Source organism: Genypterus blacodes, unplaced genomic scaffold, assembly GCF_046128005.1.
Source record: "Genypterus blacodes isolate CSIRO-AG114 ecotype Tasmania unplaced genomic scaffold, CSIRO-AGI_Gbla_v1 ptg000002l_1, whole genome shotgun sequence".
NCBI classification, from domain to species: domain Eukaryota; kingdom Metazoa; phylum Chordata; class Actinopteri; order Ophidiiformes; family Ophidiidae; genus Genypterus; species Genypterus blacodes.
In genome coordinates, this window is record NW_027466816.1 from 724,085 (window position 1) to 743,784 (window position 19,700).

The window sequence follows — 19,700 nt, forward strand, 5'->3', positions numbered from 1 at the left end:
AATATTTGTGGTTGAGGATATACCACACCAAACTCAGCACAAAAAAAATAAAAAAAGAGGTGTCACACAAAGGGAGCCCTACGATTTTATTGCATGGGGAAAAATTGACCTATTTGAAGTGCACATGAACAATTACCAACAAAAAAGAGAACACCCTGTACAAAAACTGACTCAAAAGTTTTAGTTTAACTCAGCATTTCAAAACAAGTTGTTTTAAATTAACTTGAACAGGTCTCTTACAACATCAAGAGGAGACTGATGCTCTCAAAACTGACCGCAGATCTTTTTTCATAAACAGTAACATTCAAAGCTAAACAGATAAAATTCTTAAAGACAAAAAAATATTTTAAAAGTTACCGTGGCTGTGATGATATGATAGGCCTGGGAGAAAGATCTCACTATATGAAATTCCACTCAAAGTCTTTGAGGTTCTTCAGAAGAGTGGAGACATGGGGATTGATTGTGAGAGACTTCTTCTGGACGACTCAGTCTCAGTCTTCTTGGAGATGATCTTGCCTCGGCTGGACTTTGTCCCCCCTTATGGATTAATTTCAATGATGTGCCTGTAAAACTCAGTAGTCTGAAATTAGAAGTTGGATAGAAAAAATCTGTCCAACAGTCGCATGCTCTGTTCCACCTGAAATGGGACATTTTAATAATTTCAGAAAGCATATAAGAACATTCATTTATGACTTGACCAACTCTACTTGAAAAGCTCATCTGATATACAAGATAGAGTATGTCAATACAATGAATATATACCGAGCAGTATTAGACGAGGAGTCAGGGGCAGGGTGAGGGTCCTCTCAACACCAGCCACTGTGGCAGACAACTGTACGGCACAGATAATAAAACTGTAGTGAGAATAGTAGTTTCATAGATGATTTTTTTGACAATTTAGTGCAATACAAACTTATGCCTGCCACAAGGTGAGCCCATCTGTGGTCTCTTTGAAGTGGGCCAAAAGCAGCTGGACAACATGGTGTGCTACTTCAGCACCTTCACCCTGGTAGAGGACACCCTGGACTTCTTTGTTGGTAGGTTTACCATAATTGAAGAGATAAGGCCATTTGCTTCTAATATCCAAGCTACACTGTAACAAATTGCTTTAAAAAAAAACCTGCCAAATTCTGACAGTATAACACTGTAAACCATTAATACAGTACTTTATTGTAGAAAACAATGCATTCTGGGCAATACTTACCGTTTTCCGTAAATTACAGAACAGAAATATATTGTGAATCGCATTGCATTGTGGGGGTGATTTGAATCAAGGCCCGGGAAATTATGAAAAGTCAAACTGTGTAATACTGTGTAACTTAATTTCTAAATTAAGCTATTCTTTGCAAAAAAGAACACTTTTCATCAGCACATCTTTTCAGTGACTGGTGTGGGCTTCAACTTTGTGCTGCAGATCTTTTCAAATCGGGGTTGCAGCTGTCAGACTGACACTTTTCAATGTCCAGCTCCGATCTATATTTTGTGTTTATTGAGGCTCACATAGATAGGATGTGGCAAAGGAAGGAGTGTGGCCATGGCTCTCCTACCCAGCGGCAGGTAATCGCTCATTCTCCTGCGTTGTTAATAATAACAATTAGTTAAATCCCTCACAACTGGGCTTGTAATGCTAAACTAGCGGCTAGCCAAGCTAACGATGCATCCAATCAGCTGATCAGCACAAACTGTGAAGCTGCGCGATAAAAACAAACAACGGATAAGGATACAAATATATGGAGCACTAATGTGCGTAAAAGCTCTTTGCTATCGCGGGCCACATAAGATGACGCGTCTTGCCTGATTCTGCCCGCGGGCCTTGAGTTTGACACCTGTGTCCTACAGGGACAAGCTGGAGTCTGTTTACCACAGCCCTGAGCCCAGACGCATGTGGAATGGACTACGTTCCATCACAGGCTACAAGGGGGGGAATAGCAGTGATGCCCCACCTGGACTTCCTGACGGGCAGACCCCAAGTGGTGAGAATGGGTAACCTCACCTCCTTCGAACTGACCCTGAGCACTGGAGCCCCCCAAGGCTGCGTACTCAGCCCCCTGCTATACGCCCACACGTTCACACATGACGTTGTGGCCACAAGAAGCACCAATGTCATCATTAAATTTGCTGATGACACCACCATCCTAGGTCTCATCCCCAACAACGATGAGACCGCCTACAGAAAGGAGGTCAGTGCCTTGCCAACCTGGTGCCAGGAAAACAACCTCTCTCTCAACATCAGCAGGACTAAGGAGATGATTGTGGACTGCAGGAAACGGCAGAAGGGGAACACCCCCATTCACATCAATGCGGCTGAGGTGGAGAGAGTTTCCCATTTTAAATTCCTCGGTGTACACATCAGCGACGATCTCACCTGGTCTAGACATTCTGTCACAGCAGTGAAAACTGCCCAGAAGCGCCTGTACTTCCTGAGGAGACTCAAGAGGTTTGGCATGTCTACCAAAACTCTAACCAACCTCTACAGGTGTTCCATCGAGAGCATCCTCTACGGCTGCATTACTGCTTGGTATGGCAAGGCCCTCCAGAGGGTGGTTAAGACAGCGGAGCGCATCATTGGCTCCAACCTCCCCCCCTTGCAAGGCATCTATCACACAAGATCCCTTAGAAAAGCACGGAAAATCACCAAAGACCACAGCCACCCATCACATGGACTGTTTACCCTTCTGCGATCTGGTAGACACTACCAGAGCATCCAGGCACGGACTATCAGACTCAAAAACAGCTTCTTCCCCCAGGCCATCAGGCTCCTCAACTAGTGACTTTGCACTCCGTTACCATTGGCACTAATGCCACTTTAGATTGATTTATTGGTAATAGTATGTATATATATATTATATTCTGTTGTTATTTAGTCTGGTCTGCTCTCTTATTCCATTTTCTTTTATGCCTAGTACTTTTGCACAATTTGCACTAAATTCAATTCCAATTTCTGTATGCTGCTGTCAATGTCTCGTCACAAAGAATGTCAATGTACAGTATGACCCTGTGTTTTACTGTGCAAATGACAATATACTTGAAACTTGAGGTCTAAGGTGTCTGAGAGTGTGAGTGTGAGGGGAGTTTGTCTCTGAGTTACACATTCTCTCCTCTGACTGTCTTACCACCGAAAACATCACTGAAGCTCTGTCACACACACATACAGAGAGAGAGAGAGATGATGTCAAAATCACCTAAAATCTCCAAGATTGATCATATGCTGGTCATAATTACAGGAAGTCTTGATGTTTGCGCCGTCCCTGAATGCACCCAAAGCCTTTGAAAGGTCTGCCAGTGGGGACAAACTAAACCCTGCAAAGCTGTGACAGTCGCCCGAACAGTCCTCCTGCTTTTGTACCTCCATGTCTGTGTAAACGCATCCTCAAACTGTAAGCATATTGGACAGAAGGAGGATGAAGCAGTAACCTTGCCTTTGCCTTCTGCTGTGTCCAACACCAAGAACCATTAGCAGATGTGGATTTCACATCCTAACTTTCCAGGCATTAGGCTTCCCCTGGTGTTTACGTAACATCCTAACTGAGCCCAAACTCCCTCAGCTTGGCCCGGACGAGCACGTTTTCCGAGCGAGTAGTTGCTGAAATGCAGGAAGTCAACCTGAGCACATATGAAAGCCACATGTGAGACATGCACTGTGTATGTAAAGGCTGGAATACTCTCACTGGTGCTTTTCATAGTCTTTTCACCTCTGCACACACACACACACACACACACACACACACACACACACACACACACACACACACACACACACACACACACACAGACTCAGTCATATTCACCCCTCATACTTTTATATTCATTCTTTGTCACAGTGGCTGCTTAGGTACAGTGGGTCCATTCATCATCATCATCATCATCATCGTCACACCACAGGTCACATTATTACTAATCATCATTTATTCATTTTGATAATTAGGGGTGCTAATACAAAGTGCTGGAAACCCTCTTGGAATTGATAAATTATTGTTATTGTTATTAGTAGTATTAGTATTAGGGGTCCTAGAGTTATATGTATGTGTTATGTTGGGGTTTAATAAGGAGTTGTTGACTAAAAACCTGTTAATTACACAACATCAATGCCTTATCCAGGTTGTCAGGACTACAATAACCTAATTAATGGACCTTCTCCGAGTCACATTCTGAGCCTTATAATCTCTTGGTTTGGCCCCTGCAGCTCTTCTGTCAGCGTTTGAAGTGGAACACATTTCCTGTCATTCCAGTATGAGTCACCAAATACGCACTTAGCAGGATTATTACACTCAGCAGCATGAAGAGGCTATTTGGTCTCGGTGTGTATCAACCTCTACTAAGAAACTCTAGCTCCTCTGTCGTCTGTAAAACTCTGTGGCTCCTCCTCTTGTGTCTTAGTGCTCTTCTCCTCAGGCAGCCCCCCCCACACCCGACATACACACACACACTCACTCCTCATACACACTCCTCTCACTCCTCTCTGCTCATCCATAGCCCCAACTGCTCAAGTCAGGATTTCCTCATACAGTTTCTATTCGCTTCATTCGTTTTTTCTCTTCTTTCTCCGTCACCTTCCATTTTTACGTGATGCATAATTGTAGACATGTAATTTCCATGCACCTCATTAAAACTTTTTATAAGGCAACTTGAGGAATTCTTTGCAGAGACACACTAAGGTAAGAGCATTTATATTTTATGTTTTTTCTGCAATTCTGCAAATAATTATGCTTTATCTTTCATATTACCAGTTATGATCATGGGGGATGAGTGTTGTTGTTGTCGTTGCAGTTATTGATGCACAGCTGCCGTGAGTTGATCTCGATATGGAAGCTCCTGCAGTGTGTTTCCTCCACACCCTGTTAGCGCTGCTGGTTCTGCCCCAGGCCACGTGTCTCCCCTGCCCCCGGCTCTGCGCCTGCCCCCAGCCCACAGAGCTGCACTGCACCTTTCGCTCTCTTGTCACCATCCCAGCTTCCGTGTCCAGGCAGGTGCAACGCATGAACCTGGGGTCAGTCCTATGTCTCTACCTGGATGAGTTCAGCGGTTGTTGTTTGTCTTTACGGGACAGAAACAGACAGACAACTGATTTTGTTTGTTTTGTTTTCCAGGTTCAACAGCATTAATAAAATCACAGACAAATCGCTGGCCGGCCTGAGAAGGCTGGAGCATCTGATGATCCATGGGAATGACATCCACAGTGTCAGCCATGGAGCCTTCAGGGACCTCATATCAGTGCAGGTACATTTAATAGATGTTAGATAGAAGGAATTAATGAAGGGATCCTCCATGTTTTCTTATCATGTCTTATAGGGGACAAAGATATGTAGTCCTTTTGTCCTTCAGATTGGAAGCTTGTCTTATATTCTCCAAGCAGTCGATCCAATACTACATAAAAAAACGTTTTCACTTATTTTTAATACTGGTGCAGAAAAACAGCAAGTAGACAAATTATTTTGTCTATTTTTTTGTAATTTTTATTCGTCTTAATTTAGATGTTAAAGCTCAGCTACAACAAGCTGAAGGAGATCAGCAGACACACTCTTCATGGTCTGTGGGCTTTGGCCCGACTGCACCTGGATCACAACCAGCTGGAGTTCATCCAGCCCGACACCTTCCAGGGCCTCACGTCCCTGCGCTTGCTTCAGCTGGAAGGTAACCGGCTTCAGCAGCTCCACCCGTCCACCTTCACCTCATTCACCCTGATGGGCCACTTTCACATCTCGGCGCTGAGGCACCTTTACCTGTCAGACAACATGCTGACATCGCTCTCCTCCAAGCTGGTGGACTCCATGCCTCAGCTGGAGAACCTCTACCTCCATGGGAACCCATGGACCTGCGACTGCACCCTGAAGTGGCTTTGGGACTGGGATCAAGCATCACCAGGTGAAGCCTTTAAATCTTCTATTGAACTTTTAACTGAGTTCCTGTACCTTCAATATGTATGTGTGTGTGTGTCTACACAGATAAGCAAGTCAGCTACTTTGAAAACATTAATTTGAACACAGTTTATTCACTTGAGCTCACCGTAACTTCCCAGCAACCACACAACTTTGCTTAAGTGAAACCATGTGGCGATTCATATAATTCACTAACTATGATGAGCCACAGCTCAAATGATTGAAAAAGCAGCTGCTTATAATGGACTCATGGTGGGAATCAGCAGCACAACAGAATCCACAGTATCCTTGGACTATAATCTGATACTCCACCAAAAGGATTGTTTAAATAAAGTGTAATTGAGCTTAAAAGCTTATGATATACTGTTATATAATATAATATATTTATTAATTTATATATTAATGTCATGTTGATTAAACCTTTTTTAATGAGAGATTTGTTGTGGGTAGATTTAGAAAAATTCAATAGTTACAAAACTTCAAAAGCATAATGAAGCCCATTGTAAAAAACAAACAAACAAGTAAACAAAATAACATTTGATGATGAAGTTTAGTATCTCTTTCCTTGTCCACTGTAAAAGTTTTATCATTGTGTCCCGTCATGTGAAAGTGTTGTGCAGGTGTTAATTCAAGACTTATATGATCAATTGTTGGCCAATTTGTTGGTTTCTTGCATTCTTTTGCCACAGGAATTTTGAAATGTAAAAAGGACAGGTCTCTCCCTGGTGGTCAGCTGTGTCCTATTTGCTCTTCTCCCAAGCACCTACAGAGAAAAGAGATCCGGGCTGCAGAGGTCCTGGTCTGCAACAGCCCTGTCATCAGCAGCTTTCCACAGAGGGGCGAGCCATCAGAGGACAATGACAGTGAACTCATGACTGCAAAGGACTTTGAGGAACCTTTCGGAAATATCTCCCTTGGCTTGTCAGACAAGCAAGGGAATGAGGTGGATCTGGACTGTAGCATTCGGGAGCCAAGGAAGCCCCACAGGATGGAGTGGAAACAGGTCGACCAGCTCCAACTGGCCTCCACCATTGTTTTTTCAGTGAATCTTGAATGTCCTGTAGATAGAAACGACTACGAGCGCCTGTGGAGGCTCATTGCTTATTACAGCAGTGTGCCTGCTCACTTACAAAGGGAGATGTCGATTAGCAAGGACCCTCATCCTACATACACATACAGACAGGATACAGAGAAGGACGCTCTGTATTACACTGGTGTTAAGATCAACATCACAGCCCAGCCCACATGGCTGATGCAAACATCTGTAGACCTCCAGCTGAATAGAGCTCAGTCCACTGCCAAAGTGGTCAAGTTGATCCTCAGCACAAACCTCTCACAGACAGTGGAGGCCGAACTGGTCAGGAGACAGCAGAGGACATGGGTCATGATCCAGTCAACAAATGCGACTCAGAAGTTTTTGAGTGCTGTAGTTGGTGGTGCTACCACAATGCACTGTGATGTAGAGAGTTCTGGTCAAACAGTTACTCAATGGATGCTGCCAGACAGTTCCAGAGTGGATGCACCGAACAGTAGTCCAGACAAGAGGGTGTCTGTCTCCAGTGATGGACAGCTGGACATTAAATCTGTCAGACACACGGACACAGGATTGTATTACTGCATCTCCAGGGTTCATGGCGATCTCTCTGTCCTGGCGTTCCGTCTCACCGTTGAGGGATCCTCCAGCCCTTCTCAAGGAGATGACGCCCCCTTCTCACCATTAGAGGGATTTGCAGGTGACACCATGTTGCTTCCCTGCACAGCATCTGGCTCCCCTGATGCTGAAATCAGTTGGATTCTACCAGACAGCAACATAGTCAGTTTCCGCACAAACTCCAACCCCAAAATGTTGGCCTACGCCAACGGTTCCCTGCAAATCACAGAGGGTCAGTTATCAGACGCTGGTTATTACAAATGCATTGCCATGAACCAACATGGTGTGGATACACAAGCTACACAAATCTCCATCACAAGACGCAAAGAGCCGATAATGCCGTTGAGGAAGTTTCCAACAAGACATCAGTCGGCCTCTGGGGTCAATACCAGGATTAAGGTCCCCTCGGACGATACAGTGGAGGCATCAGGGCTCATGGAGGTCCCGCAGGAGGATCCTCCAGTGAGCCGTCCTGATGTGTTGAAGAGGAGAGGTCCAGGCTTGATGGGGACAGGCCGGAGGGGAGGCCATCCACCTAGAAATATAGGGTGGAGGCTGACAATGCAGCGAAGACCCACAGGATCACGTGCAGAAGACAGGAAGCATGTAGTGGAGAGCAGGAGAAGAAAGAATATGACCCAGAATAAAATAGACCCAGAGAAATGGGCCAACATTTTGGCCAAGATTGGAGAGAGAAATAATCAGAACACTGTCAAGGCAAACCCAGAGCAGACGACACAGTCACAAGGTAACGCAGAAGGATCATCAGACAGTGAGAAAGTGGGTAACACAATAGCACCCAACACACATCAAACACAAGTGCCACGTGAGACATCTACCACCTACAGGCTGCATAACACACAGGTGACATCGAAAAGCCAAAACAGACGCGACACCTCTCCTACAGCGATCTATGGACACTACACAAGCCAGCACACACACTCGGATCTAATCACAACACCCAGCAGCTCAGATATCAATACAGTCACAACAGCTGCGGCCGATTTGTCCACAACGTTGGAGAGAAGCGAGGAAAAGGATTCAAATGATCCTGTTCCAACCTCAAACAAGGAGAGAGAATCATTTCTACATGGAAGTCAGTTTAGGCCTTCAGATCCAGGGATAAGCCACGATGGATATGGAAAATATCTTAGTCTGATGACAACAGCATTACCCTCATATGCACTAATGCAAGTGATATTCACAACAGCGTATCCAACAACTCTACCCGTGCCGACAGCAACCAGGAGGGAGTTTGAAGAACATTCCCAGCTGACTGTCAGAAGGCCCAAATCCAGGAGAAAAAATGGTGGCGGGAGGAGAAGGCAGAACAGAAGGAGGCAGAAACTAAATAAATCCGGCCAGTTTATTGCCATAACTACTGTGGATGCTCCCCTGGCAACATCCAAGCCCACAGGCTCCATGGAGATAAACATGGACTCAAAAAAGCTGCTGACCACAAAATCCAACGTCTATACCGATGTTACATTCACCACAAGCCAAACAGCGTCATCAGGTGGACCGAGTCACAATGAAAACGTCTCCCTCCATCCTCTTCCATTTTTTGAAAGCACACCAGCCCCACCGTCATCTCTAGTGACCTATCCTAAAGCAGGTCAAGGAACATCGACTTCTCAAACAACCCCAGGAATTCTGGAGAGTGCATCTTCCCCATCGCGCTTAGATATTTACGTATCTGCAAACCAGCTGCCTGTTACGACCGAAGAGGAGACGCAAAGGGACAACATTACTGGGGGTCTTCACACAGCAGAAGAACAGAATCAATCACATAATCAAAATACGACTGTTGCTCCGTCAATCCAGTATGAGATCAGTGCTGCCATTGGAGCCCACACGTCAACTACAGAACCAGAAACAATTTTTGGTAGTATTTGGAAGACAGAACAGGCGACGACAATGGGTCGTGCAACACCTGAAACATTGTATGAGAGTTCTTCTTCCTCATCCAAGGAAGGAAGGAATCTAAAAGAAGCTGTAAAGGGCGAGTTTAGAGTTGGAATTCATCAGATCCATTCCATTCCCTTCTCTGCTACTGCGCCAAGGTTGTCTACTGTGAGACCATCTTACTGGACAGAACGCGTCACGCCACACAACACATGGATGGGCCCCCTGCTGACACCTACCAGACCCACACTCACACCCACACACATACCAGAAAAGCACAGTCATGGCAACCGAACCATATTAGAGTCAAAAAGCACAACAGCTCATACAGCAGCTCATTCAACCAACCACAAGGTAGAACAAGTACACAGTATCAATCTAACATCTGCAGCAAGACAAACAATCAATCAGAAATCCACCCATGTCCCAACAAGCAGGACTGCAATAATGCCCAGGAAGCCCCATCCACCAGCAGGAGGCGCTGTTCAAAGAGACAAGCCAAGTATCATGAAAAGCAACTCCCAGACCATCACTGTGACAGCTGAAACAGATGCACAGCTTCCCTGTGAAGCTGCGGATGAGCCAGAGCTCCTGTCATGGACTCAAGTTACCACTGGTATGTATGACTCATCAGTTCTACACACATTTGCAGATATGGTAAATTATCTGACAGGTGTGCATGGCTAGTGGCAAAAATATAGTAAATTCTAGTGTCAGAGATCCATTCATTCATAAAAAGAAGGATACATTTCTTCATTCTTCTTCACTGTATAAGCTACTCTTACAGTATTTTATGTGCTAAAAGTTCATGTCTTTGGTCATGATTGTCTCTCCATGCAGGAACCAGGATTGCCCAGAACACCGACATCCATCGGTTTCAAATCCATCCAAATGGCACATTAATTATCAGGGACACACTACCTGGGGACCAGGGCCAGTACCTGTGCACGGTCCAGAACCTGTATGGAACAGACAAGACGGTCATCAATCTTGTGGTCGTGTCTGAGCACCCACGGGTTCTTCAGCTTCGGCACAGAAATACAACAGTGCATCTAGGTGGCAATGCTGCTCTAGAGTGTAAAGTGGAGGGGAGCCCCCTCCCCCGGGTGACATGGCTGCTGCCTAACCATGTCCACATGACAGCCTTCACACTTAATGTTACTGCTCAACAACGGGTGACAGCCTTGAGTGATGGTACCCTCCTTATCACACAGGCCAGTCACACAGACGCAGGGATCTATAAGTGCACAGCCAGCAGTGCTGCAGGAACTGACACAGTGTCTGTCCGTCTTCATGTCTCAGCTTTGGCACCTGTGATTCAGCAGGCAGAACATGAGAGTATCAGCCTCCTGGAGGGCAGCACAGTATTCATCCACTGCACCGCCACAGGTGCTCCCCTGCCTGTCATCCTCTGGATAACACCTGAAGGTCACCATGTGGTCACTTCCCAGGACAGCAGACACAACCCTATTGTCTTTCCCAATGGGACCCTGTACATGCATGGACTTGGGATAAGGAATGCTGGGAGGTATGAGTGTGTGGCCAGTAATGCAGTGGCAGTCAGCAGGAGGCAGGTGATCCTGAGTGTACAGAGGAATCCGTCCTCCCTCCTGGCAAAAGCCAGCATCATGTCCTCGTCTCCCCAGGAGACAGATGTCCTCTATGGAGGCAAGGTGCTGCTCAACTGTCTGGCAAAAGGAGAGCCAGAGCCCCGGATTATCTGGAGGACACCCTCCAAGAAACTGGTGGATGCTCACTACAGGTATAGGGGCAAGAGATTATTGATTGTATATAAATGCATATCAGATATGTCAACTGTAAAAAGATGTTGTGTTAAAATGCACACTTGGACAGAAACAGTAACTGCAGATTGAATACAATGAGTTTATTATTATTATCATTACTTCTCTTTGTTTTCAGTTTTGACCACAGGATCAAAGTATTCCTCAACGGCACAATAAGCATTCACTCTGTGACCGATAAGGACCGTGGTGACTATCTGTGCATGGCACGCAACAAGATGGGTGATGACTACGTTCTGCTGCGGGTCAGTGTGCTTACAAGACCAGCCAAGATTGAGCAAAAGCACCGGCGCTCCAGTCAGGAGGTCGTGTACGGGGCAGACCTGAAGGTCGACTGTGTGACCTCTGGGCTCCCTGACCCTCAGATCACCTGGGTGCTACCAGATGGCACCATGGTCAACCAAGTCAGATGGACAGACATTGTCATCGGAGGGCTCAGTCAAAGGTACGTGCTGCTTGCTAGTGGTAAATTTGATTATCGCTCCTTCACAAATCTACTTCCAAGACTCATCGTGTTCATGTCCATTGTCCATGTCTGAACTGTATGTAGGTATGTGGTGTTTGACAACGGGACGCTGTACTTTCACAATGTTGACATGCGGGAGGACGGTGACTACACCTGCTACGCTGAGAATCATCTTGGCAAAGATGAGATGAAGGTCAGAGTCAAAGTCAAAGTGCTTCCCCCACAAATCCAGGATAAAGACCAGAAGACTGTGGAGGTCTTGGTAACCCCTCCAAAAATCAATGGATTAGAAGGTGCTGCCAACACCATCCAGGTGGTGGCAGTCCAGGATCAGCGGAAGCTAATTGACTGCATGGCAAAAGGAAAACCGACCCCTCAAACTTTATGGGTTCTACCAGAAAACATGGTCCTCCCTGCTCCATATTACAGCAACAGAATGACAGTACATCAAAATGGCACTCTGGACATTCGGTCTCCCAAGAGATCAGACTCGGGACAGCTGGCTTGTATTGCTCGCAATGAAGGCGGGGAGGTCAGGCTGACTGTGAAGTTGGACGTGAAGGAGGAGACCGCACAGATGAAATCTGGCAGACTGCCCCTGACAGTGGGGAATTCCATGATTCTTCCATGCTCCTTTGATTCTGTCAACACCGTGCTGCCTCACATCACCTGGTTGTTACCCAATGGCACTCCATTGCAGAGTGGTGATCGATTGTCTAAGTTTTTCCACCGGCCTGATGGCTTTTTGGTCATAAGCAACCCCTCTGTGGCTGAGGCTGGTCTGTATCGCTGCCTGGGGCGTCATTCTGGAGGGCTGGTGGAGCAGACGGTTACATTGTCCCAAGGGCGGAAGCCAGAAATCAACACCAGGTACAGCTCTCCTGTGAGCGTCATGAATGGTGAGGTCCTTTTGCTCCACTGCGTAACACAAGGTGAACCTCTCAGACTGACATGGACATTTCCCAGTGGAGTTGTCCTCAACAGGCCACAGAGAGCTGGACGATACGCTGTACTGCCTAACGGAACACTGGCCATTCAGCAGACATCAGTCTATGATCAGGGATCTTATGTTTGCCGAGCAGCGAATGAGTACGGCAGCTCTTTGCTCTCTGTTTTGGTGGTCGTGGTTGCATATCCACCTCGTATCACCAACAGCCCTCCATCTGTGACTTATGCCAAGCGTGGAGTTGCCGTTCAGTTGAACTGTGTAGTAACTGGGATCCCTCGAGCTGAGGTTGCCTGGGAAACCCCCGACAAGACTCGCCTGGTTGTCAGTACTCAGCCACGTCTGTATGGAAACAAGTACCTCCATCCACATGGTGCCCTCATCATTCAGAAACCAACTCAGAGAGATGCTGGCATGTACCGGTGCACAGCCAGGAACGCTGTAGGTGTGGACTCTAAGACCACATATCTCAATGTGTTCTAAAAAAAAGCCCAAAGGAACTGCTCTAATGATGTAAATGATGCAAGAATGAGTGGATTCATACTTTTTATGTTTTTAAGAAACCTGATATGAAACAACAGCTGCCATACCGTCAGTATGTTTGCTTCAATAAAAACGAATAGTAAAAAAAAAAAAACTACGTCACGCTACGTAGAAACATGTAATTTACTTAATTTACATGGGAATTGTTGTTTAACTTAAATAGAGAAATGGGCGAAAATGTGTATAATTTCCTTTGCTACTTTTCCACGTATGTGAACCACATTTCACAGCAAATGTCACAAAAACTCCAGTGTGTGTTTTTATTTATTTCAACACTGAATTTCTGAAAAATACGGATGACGTTTTTGTCATTAATTGTAAATTATTTTCTCTGACAAAGTGATGCATTGCATTTTTAATAAACATACTTACATGTTATTATATTCTTTACTAAAGGGTGCCTCTTGTTTTTACAGTGTATCTTGTGCACTGTGCTGCTGTGAGACACTTGTAGCGGTATCCTTCTGTCACAGTGAGAGAGAAGCAACATCCGGACTGAAGAGGGTGGCAGTAGCTAAGTTGGTAGGGATTCTGCTTGGGAACCGGATCTTCGCCGGTTCGAGTCCCGTATGGACCAAGTAAGGGGACTGGTAGCTGAGTTGCCAGTTTGCCTCCACAGCACTGCCGAGGTGCCCCTGAGCAAGGCACAGAACCCCCAAAACTGCTCCAGGGCGCCGAATAATTGGAAGTTGCTGCAATTGCTGCAATAATTGGAAGTTGCTTTGGATAATAGCGTATGTTCCTTGAAAGAGTCAAATATTTATCCTATCATTTTCACTGTGTTATGGTGCCAAAGTTAATCAATGCAAGGCATCGTTTCCTGTATCCCAAGTATCATAAATTGTATACTATTGTATAATACCATTTTAGTATAATACTGAAGTACCAGTAGAGGGGGACATATGTGTTTCTTAGTAGTCTAGTTTTAGTGACTTGGACTGTCCAACTGTGATTACTTACACCAAAGGGGCTTGTATGTAGAAGCCAGACTAAGGTCTTAGTTAGTTTACCTCAGGCTCAAGTCTGTTTCCGTGTCATGAGCCTGACTCACATCTGATCACACTGGATAAGATGCAAAATCATATCCAGTGTGAATTTGGTAGATAAAAACAACATTTCATATTTGTGTGATATGAAAATTCAACATTTCATCCATGTTTTGTTGAGAATAGAGTTTATTAAAGGCACTTAGACCCTTTATCAGAGTTCATCCAACCACCCAATAAACAGGGATTACAGAGCTCAAAACAGATTACAGATACTAAACATGCTAGATTGTTTTGCTGATTGTTCTCATATTTATTTATCTGATCCGGCTCATTTCTAATGCGATGCATTTCAATTGTAAAGCTGATCCATTCCTACCGAATTAGCATCTAATGCAACTAATTAAGTTAGTAAAACATTTTGAGGAGAAATCATAGTGCCACATAGAATATAATGAGGGATTTATTCACAGGATGATTCATGAACCCTCAAGTAATTAAGACATTTGTAATGTTACTTTGTTACTGTGACTTTCTGGACTCTAATCCACAATCCCCAGCGTTACTCCAACAGCTCAATGTGCACAATCGTCCATCCACCCTGACACGTTCTGCTGCAACGTGCTTCTTGATTCAGCATGAAATGTTTCCACTGCGCAAAATGAGTAAGTAATAAGGAAATTATTCATGATATTCTTATGAGAAATGTGCATTAATGTTCACACTTCTTGTTGGTAAATGTTATATAAAGATACAGTCCTCCCCGCTGTAACAAACTTTTGTGTGAGCTGAAATGAGTTCCGTTTCCGTGGCAATACATCACTCATATTACACATGTTATCATGCATGTAATGTGCTGGTAATATATATATATATATATATGTTCCTGTAAATGGGATTGAAACTGGGAGATGGAAATGACAGTGGAGAGAGTTTAATCCAGGAAGAAGTCCAGTTTCCTCTGGATGTAATGGAATGCGTCTCTGCCCAGGTAGTCCACCTGTCCGACCTCCCACAGCCTGCGGCGCTCCAGCTCCTCTGCCTCCGTCTCTGTATCCGTCAGCTGGGGAGGAAGGGACCCAAAGAGTTAACGCCCTGAGCAGGTCAGTGTCAGTGTGAAGAGCTCTTTAATGACATAAGAAGAGCAACTATAAACTGTTGAATCATATTTGAGAGGATCTGGTGTTTTGGATGATGAAACACAGACAGTTAGTCTTCGGATCATGAGTGGGACCTTCTGTAGGTTGATTATGGATATTAGAGAGGTGCAGACTGAGTGCAGACCGGAGGGTTTTACCTACAGGGTCTGTGTCACGGTCTGTGTCACGGTCTGTGTCACGGTCTGTGTCGGTGTCTGAGACGTCGCCCTGCTCATCTGACTCCTCGGCACCCAAAGGTGGCTCCTCCATCTCTGACCTCTCAGGGCTTCCTGGCTCTTCATCCTCCTCCTCCACTTGTTCCTCTTCATCTGATCTCTGCAGGAAGCACAGAGTCTCATTACCCCGACATGTTTCCAACATATGCGCTGTACAGACTGTATACAATTGAGCTCATGTAAAATAATGCCAAAACAGATCATTTGCTTCAGTATGCAAACCAATTATGACCAATGACCCCAAAATAGGCAAAAAAATAAACCATTAATCATCAACAAGATGTTTAAGATTTAATCTACCATCTTTGGTGGTTCAGGTGGTGAGTCGAGCTTGTCAGATGGTGGTGAAATATCTTCCAGTTCTAAATTGGAATTATCATGGTTTTCACTGACTGGAGTCTCGGCCTCACTCTCTTTAACCTGCCAAGTGAGAGAATGTTTGGATCAACTAGCAGCTTGGGTCACTGTGTCACAACAAACATGGAGGAGGAATGAGTGATTAGGTATCTACACACATTTGGGGACACATTTTGAAAGAAAAGATGGATCTTTGGAACACAGTTTTTTGGGAAGTGTGTGAGACCCTGTGGCTGCATCCTGAAAAACACCATTTAATCTCACCTTCTCCTGTGGTTGCGGTGGTGATTCGAGCTTCTCAGAAGGTGGTAAAATCTTTGCAAACACTGATTTGGAACTTTTGGAACTTTTGGAACTTTTGGAACTTTTGCGCTTTTGCTTGCGCTTTTGCTTCTTGACTTCGTTATCTTTAATCTGCAGAGTCAGAGCATGTTTAGTGTCACTGATGAACAAACATAAATGAGTGAAATGCTGCAGACGTGTTTGGAATCAAAGCAATTGCATGTTTAATGTGTAAATTAAGACCTGAAATTGGAGGAGGCCATACTTGTACTTTTACTTGTATGTTTACGTGACAGTCTTGCGCGGGCTGATGGGCAGTTGGAAGTGAGTGTGTGTGAGCGTCGTATTCGTTCCACCATTGGATGATGAAGCGTCCCATAGTGTGTGACTCGCTCTGGTTTCTCTGGGTGCTCCACGGCTTCACTGCACCTTGGAAATGGACGATCTTCGCATTGTGACCAAACCTGTAGGAGAACAAAGTACAGCACCATCAGAAAGGACTGATGCTGCAAGAATATGTAGGAGTAAAAATGGCCGCTGTGTAGTAATCATACAGGTAGGTAGTACAGGAGAACTCACTGTTGGAAAGCAGGTTGGTAGGTGTATACTGTGCTCGCACTGAGGTTGTAGATGAACGGCAGCCGTTTGTTCGTGTCTTCCACCAACCAGCTGCTGAAAAACCTGTTTAAGAGGCCCTGATCTGTTCCTGGAAGAAGAAGAAGAAGAAGAAGAAGAAGAAGAAGAAGAAGGTGCCATTGCATGTCACTCTGGATGTTCACTGTTCAATAAGGCTTGTTGAGATCAAGGTTTTACCGTCAAAACTGCCGTGCTGCGCGGCGTGATCCAGCAGCCTGGCGTGTGTGTCCAGGGACGGCCGGAACACAAACACGGCGGAGTTGAAACAGTCTGGCCAGGATGGATCCGGGGCAGCCGACAGTTCGTCCCTGTCGAACAGCTCGTCTACGTTACACAAAGCCTGACGCGGGAAGCAGAAACCCGTCAGCATAATCGTGAAGATGAAAAAAGCCACTTTACCATGGAGCAACAGATTGTCATCCATTGTTTAATCTCAATTGGGGGCCTAGTTGAAGGCTCTTTAAATCATGTTGCACCATCAGGTAAATGTACATGCATGTGCGTCAGTGTAGGTTTAACCCTGATAGCCTGTGTTCATCTCTGTTGACTCAGGTCGGCCTTCAAACATTTGTGTCCCTGCTAACATGATCAAATGTTTGCTCTGTCAGAAACGGCACAGGAGGGACTGTTACAACATGCTACTGACCTAACGGTCCAGCAGTCCATAGAATAAATGAAGGATAGATAGAGAGAGAGAGGTGGGTGGCGGCATAGAGGGATGGATAGAGGGATAGAGAGACAGATAGAGGTAATGTGTAACATGTATTTGCAGCAGTCTCACCAGTGTGTCCGCCTCCAGAAAGACACATTTGCTGTACTGGGTCAGAGTCCAGCAGTGGATTTTGGTTAAGGCGATGCCGAGCTCAGGACGGCGTATCCAAGAGCGGCGGAGTTGTCCCACACTTTCCACCACGTCCACAAGGATGACCTCATCAAACAGACTTTCCATGGCCGCCCTTCAGGGGATCAGAAGGAACATTAGACTAATATATCTAACTTGCATGCAGAGAGTCAGAGAGGTGACACAGTCCTCTAAATTTTGCATTTCAATATAAAAACATTTGAATTCAGTCCAATTTCACCGATCTGAATGACCCTGTGTTATACTATATAAAGTTGAATTTCATTAAGTCAAGTCAAGTCAAGTTCATTTGTATAGCCCAATATCATATACAATGTCTCAAAGGGCTTTGCAGACCCACAACATTAGGACAATTCCCGACCCAGCCCAAAGCTCTCAAGGGAGACGAGGCAAAACTCCCGAGAAAACCTTGATAAATAAGGGAAAAAGGAAGAAAACGGCACTTCCATGAGAGATTCCCTCTCCACGAATGGCTGGGTGTGCAATAGGAACTTCCAGTGGGATTATACGGAGGTGCAAAGGCATGTAGGACAAAACATATTAAGTCATGGATTAGGGAATAACATGCAGGCCAGGGATGAGGGAGGGAGTGTGTGAGAGAGAGAGAGAGAGAGAGAGGATGACAAGAAAGGTTAGAGTAGCACAGTAGGAATGTACTTCTAAATAAAGTCTTTCTCTTAGGGCAGCGATCCATGCAGGTGGCAGAGGATTACAGATCATTCCAGTTTCCATCTACTATTTCTGCCAAATATTTTGATGTGGAAACACATTTAATGCCAAAAACCACTTGGACAGAAACACAGATATGATTGTTTATAATGCCAATAAAATTGCCAAAGAAACACTAAATCAACTTTCATTGACATTCAGGTCATTGATAAACATCAAACAGAAATCTGAAAGAAATGAAATATTGCCACCGTGACTCGTTTGAGATGTTCCGTGTGACAAGGGCGACGATGCTGCGAGTCGTCCCGTGTCTCCGTAGCGCCTGGGCCACCACGCCGGCTCCCTTGCAGTAGGCGTCAGTGGTGGCCAAGGTCACAAAGGCCTCACGAGCTGGAGGGAGAAGACAGAATTTGGCTTTTGAAATTGTGACTACACTTCGGTATCTGATCAATCACATTTATTATGGTTCCATATCTATAGCCATTGCTTTATACTGTGTGGTTGCATATTCAGATTCAATTCTCCAATTCTCACAAACGGCTTTCTACAATTGCATGGGAGTGAAATTATAACGTCATTTCAGATCAAATCCTTAGGAACCCTTTCTGGACTCGATAAAACCTTTTGTGTTATTGAAGTGTTTTGAACCATTTTCAAAAACATCCACTATCACCCTGAGGTAACATATTCTCCATCTAGCTTCTCAATGGTAGGTACAGTCTGTCATATTAGATACAAAGTATCTATGGGTACGGAAGATGAATCCCAGACCCACAGGTGTCTTATCACGAACAGAAAACGACTGAATTAGTTACTCGGATTGACCAATCAGAGCCATTATGGTTCCGTATCTGTAGGGTTAGATATGAGCTGTGACATGTGTTTTTGGGAGACCTACCTGACATTGTTGATGCTTGTAGCTTCTGCAAATCCAGTAACTTTCCTTTGATGTTTCACCTGATAGTTACCAAGTATTTGCTCAATTTAAAAGAAGGTGTCTCAAAAAGTCCACATCCTCTTTGCTTTGTTGTCAAACCTGGTGGAGCGGCTGAGGTAAGTCCATGTGAAGGTGGCAAGATCTTAGCAACTCCAGCATGAGGTTACATCCCTTTTTGCTGTTTAGCGGTGGAGGCTTGCTGCCTGTGGGTTCACTTGTTTGCTCAAATGGTGACTTTTGCCATGTGTTATGCAACGGCTCAACCTTGGGTGGCGTCATGTCCCAGATCAGTAAAGGCCCCCCTTCACTCTTTAACTCCTCGACTTCGCTAATGATTCATTTTAATATAAACTAATATTATGTCTTCTCCCCTCGTGTCTGTGGTTTTATGTATTTCACTGTATGTT

General features: G+C 45.0%; 2 protein-coding genes across 4 annotated transcripts; one reads left to right on the forward strand and one right to left on the reverse strand.

The window, feature by feature from the left end:
* The first annotated feature begins 979 nt into the window (after positions 1-979).
* Positions 980-13,129, forward strand: mxra5a (matrix-remodelling associated 5a). Its single transcript, XM_076156828.1, has 11 exons — positions 980-1,037; positions 1,840-2,340; positions 4,792-4,987; positions 5,088-5,217; positions 5,472-5,862; positions 6,566-8,275; positions 8,768-9,283; positions 9,824-10,048; positions 10,273-11,194; positions 11,353-11,679; positions 11,785-13,129. Exons 1-11 carry the CDS (start codon positions 980-982, stop codon positions 13,127-13,129), a joined length of 6,321 nt encoding a protein of 2,106 aa, XP_076012943.1.
* A 1,217-nt stretch (positions 13,130-14,346) lies between these two features.
* Positions 14,347-19,522, reverse strand: gyg2 (glycogenin 2). 3 transcript variants are annotated; one of them, XM_076142508.1, is made up of 10 exons: positions 19,255-19,522; positions 18,608-18,746; positions 17,607-17,781; positions 17,003-17,165; positions 16,769-16,895; positions 16,467-16,653; positions 16,172-16,321; positions 15,851-15,970; positions 15,473-15,650; positions 14,347-15,238 (listed from the first exon to the last, which is right to left on the reverse strand). In XM_076142508.1, exons 1-10 carry the CDS (start codon positions 19,259-19,261, stop codon positions 14,895-14,897), a joined length of 1,590 nt encoding a protein of 529 aa, XP_075998623.1. In that variant the 5' UTR covers positions 19,262-19,522; the 3' UTR covers positions 14,347-14,894. The 3 variants fall into 3 exon arrangements, with proteins under 3 accessions (XP_075998623.1, XP_075998542.1, XP_075998707.1); XM_076142427.1 differs by having other exon boundaries at positions 16,455-16,653; XM_076142592.1 differs by having other exon boundaries at positions 15,010-15,238; positions 15,477-15,650; positions 16,455-16,653.
* Positions 19,523-19,700: the final 178 nt, after the last annotated feature.

Excerpts from the sequence above, each read along its gene's own strand:
- mxra5a (XM_076156828.1), top strand. The coding sequence starts at position 980 with ATGGTGTGCTACTTCAGCACCTTCACCCTGGTAGAGGACACCCTGGAC. Across the intron at positions 1,038-1,839 it reads CACCCTGGACTTCTTTGTTG|GGACAAGCTGGAGTCTGTTT; the intron begins GTAGGTTTACCA and ends TGTGTCCTACAG. Across the intron at positions 4,988-5,087 it reads GTGCAACGCATGAACCTGGG|GTTCAACAGCATTAATAAAA; the intron begins GTCAGTCCTATG and ends TTTGTTTTCCAG.
- gyg2 (XM_076142427.1), bottom strand. Across the intron at positions 17,782-18,607 it reads AACATCTCAAACGAGTCACG|GGCGGCCATGGAAAGTCTGT; the intron begins GTGGCAATATTT and ends GATCCCCTGAAG. Across the intron at positions 16,896-17,002 it reads GCAGCACGGCAGTTTTGACG|GAACAGATCAGGGCCTCTTA; the intron begins GTAAAACCTTGA and ends TTCTTCTTCCAG.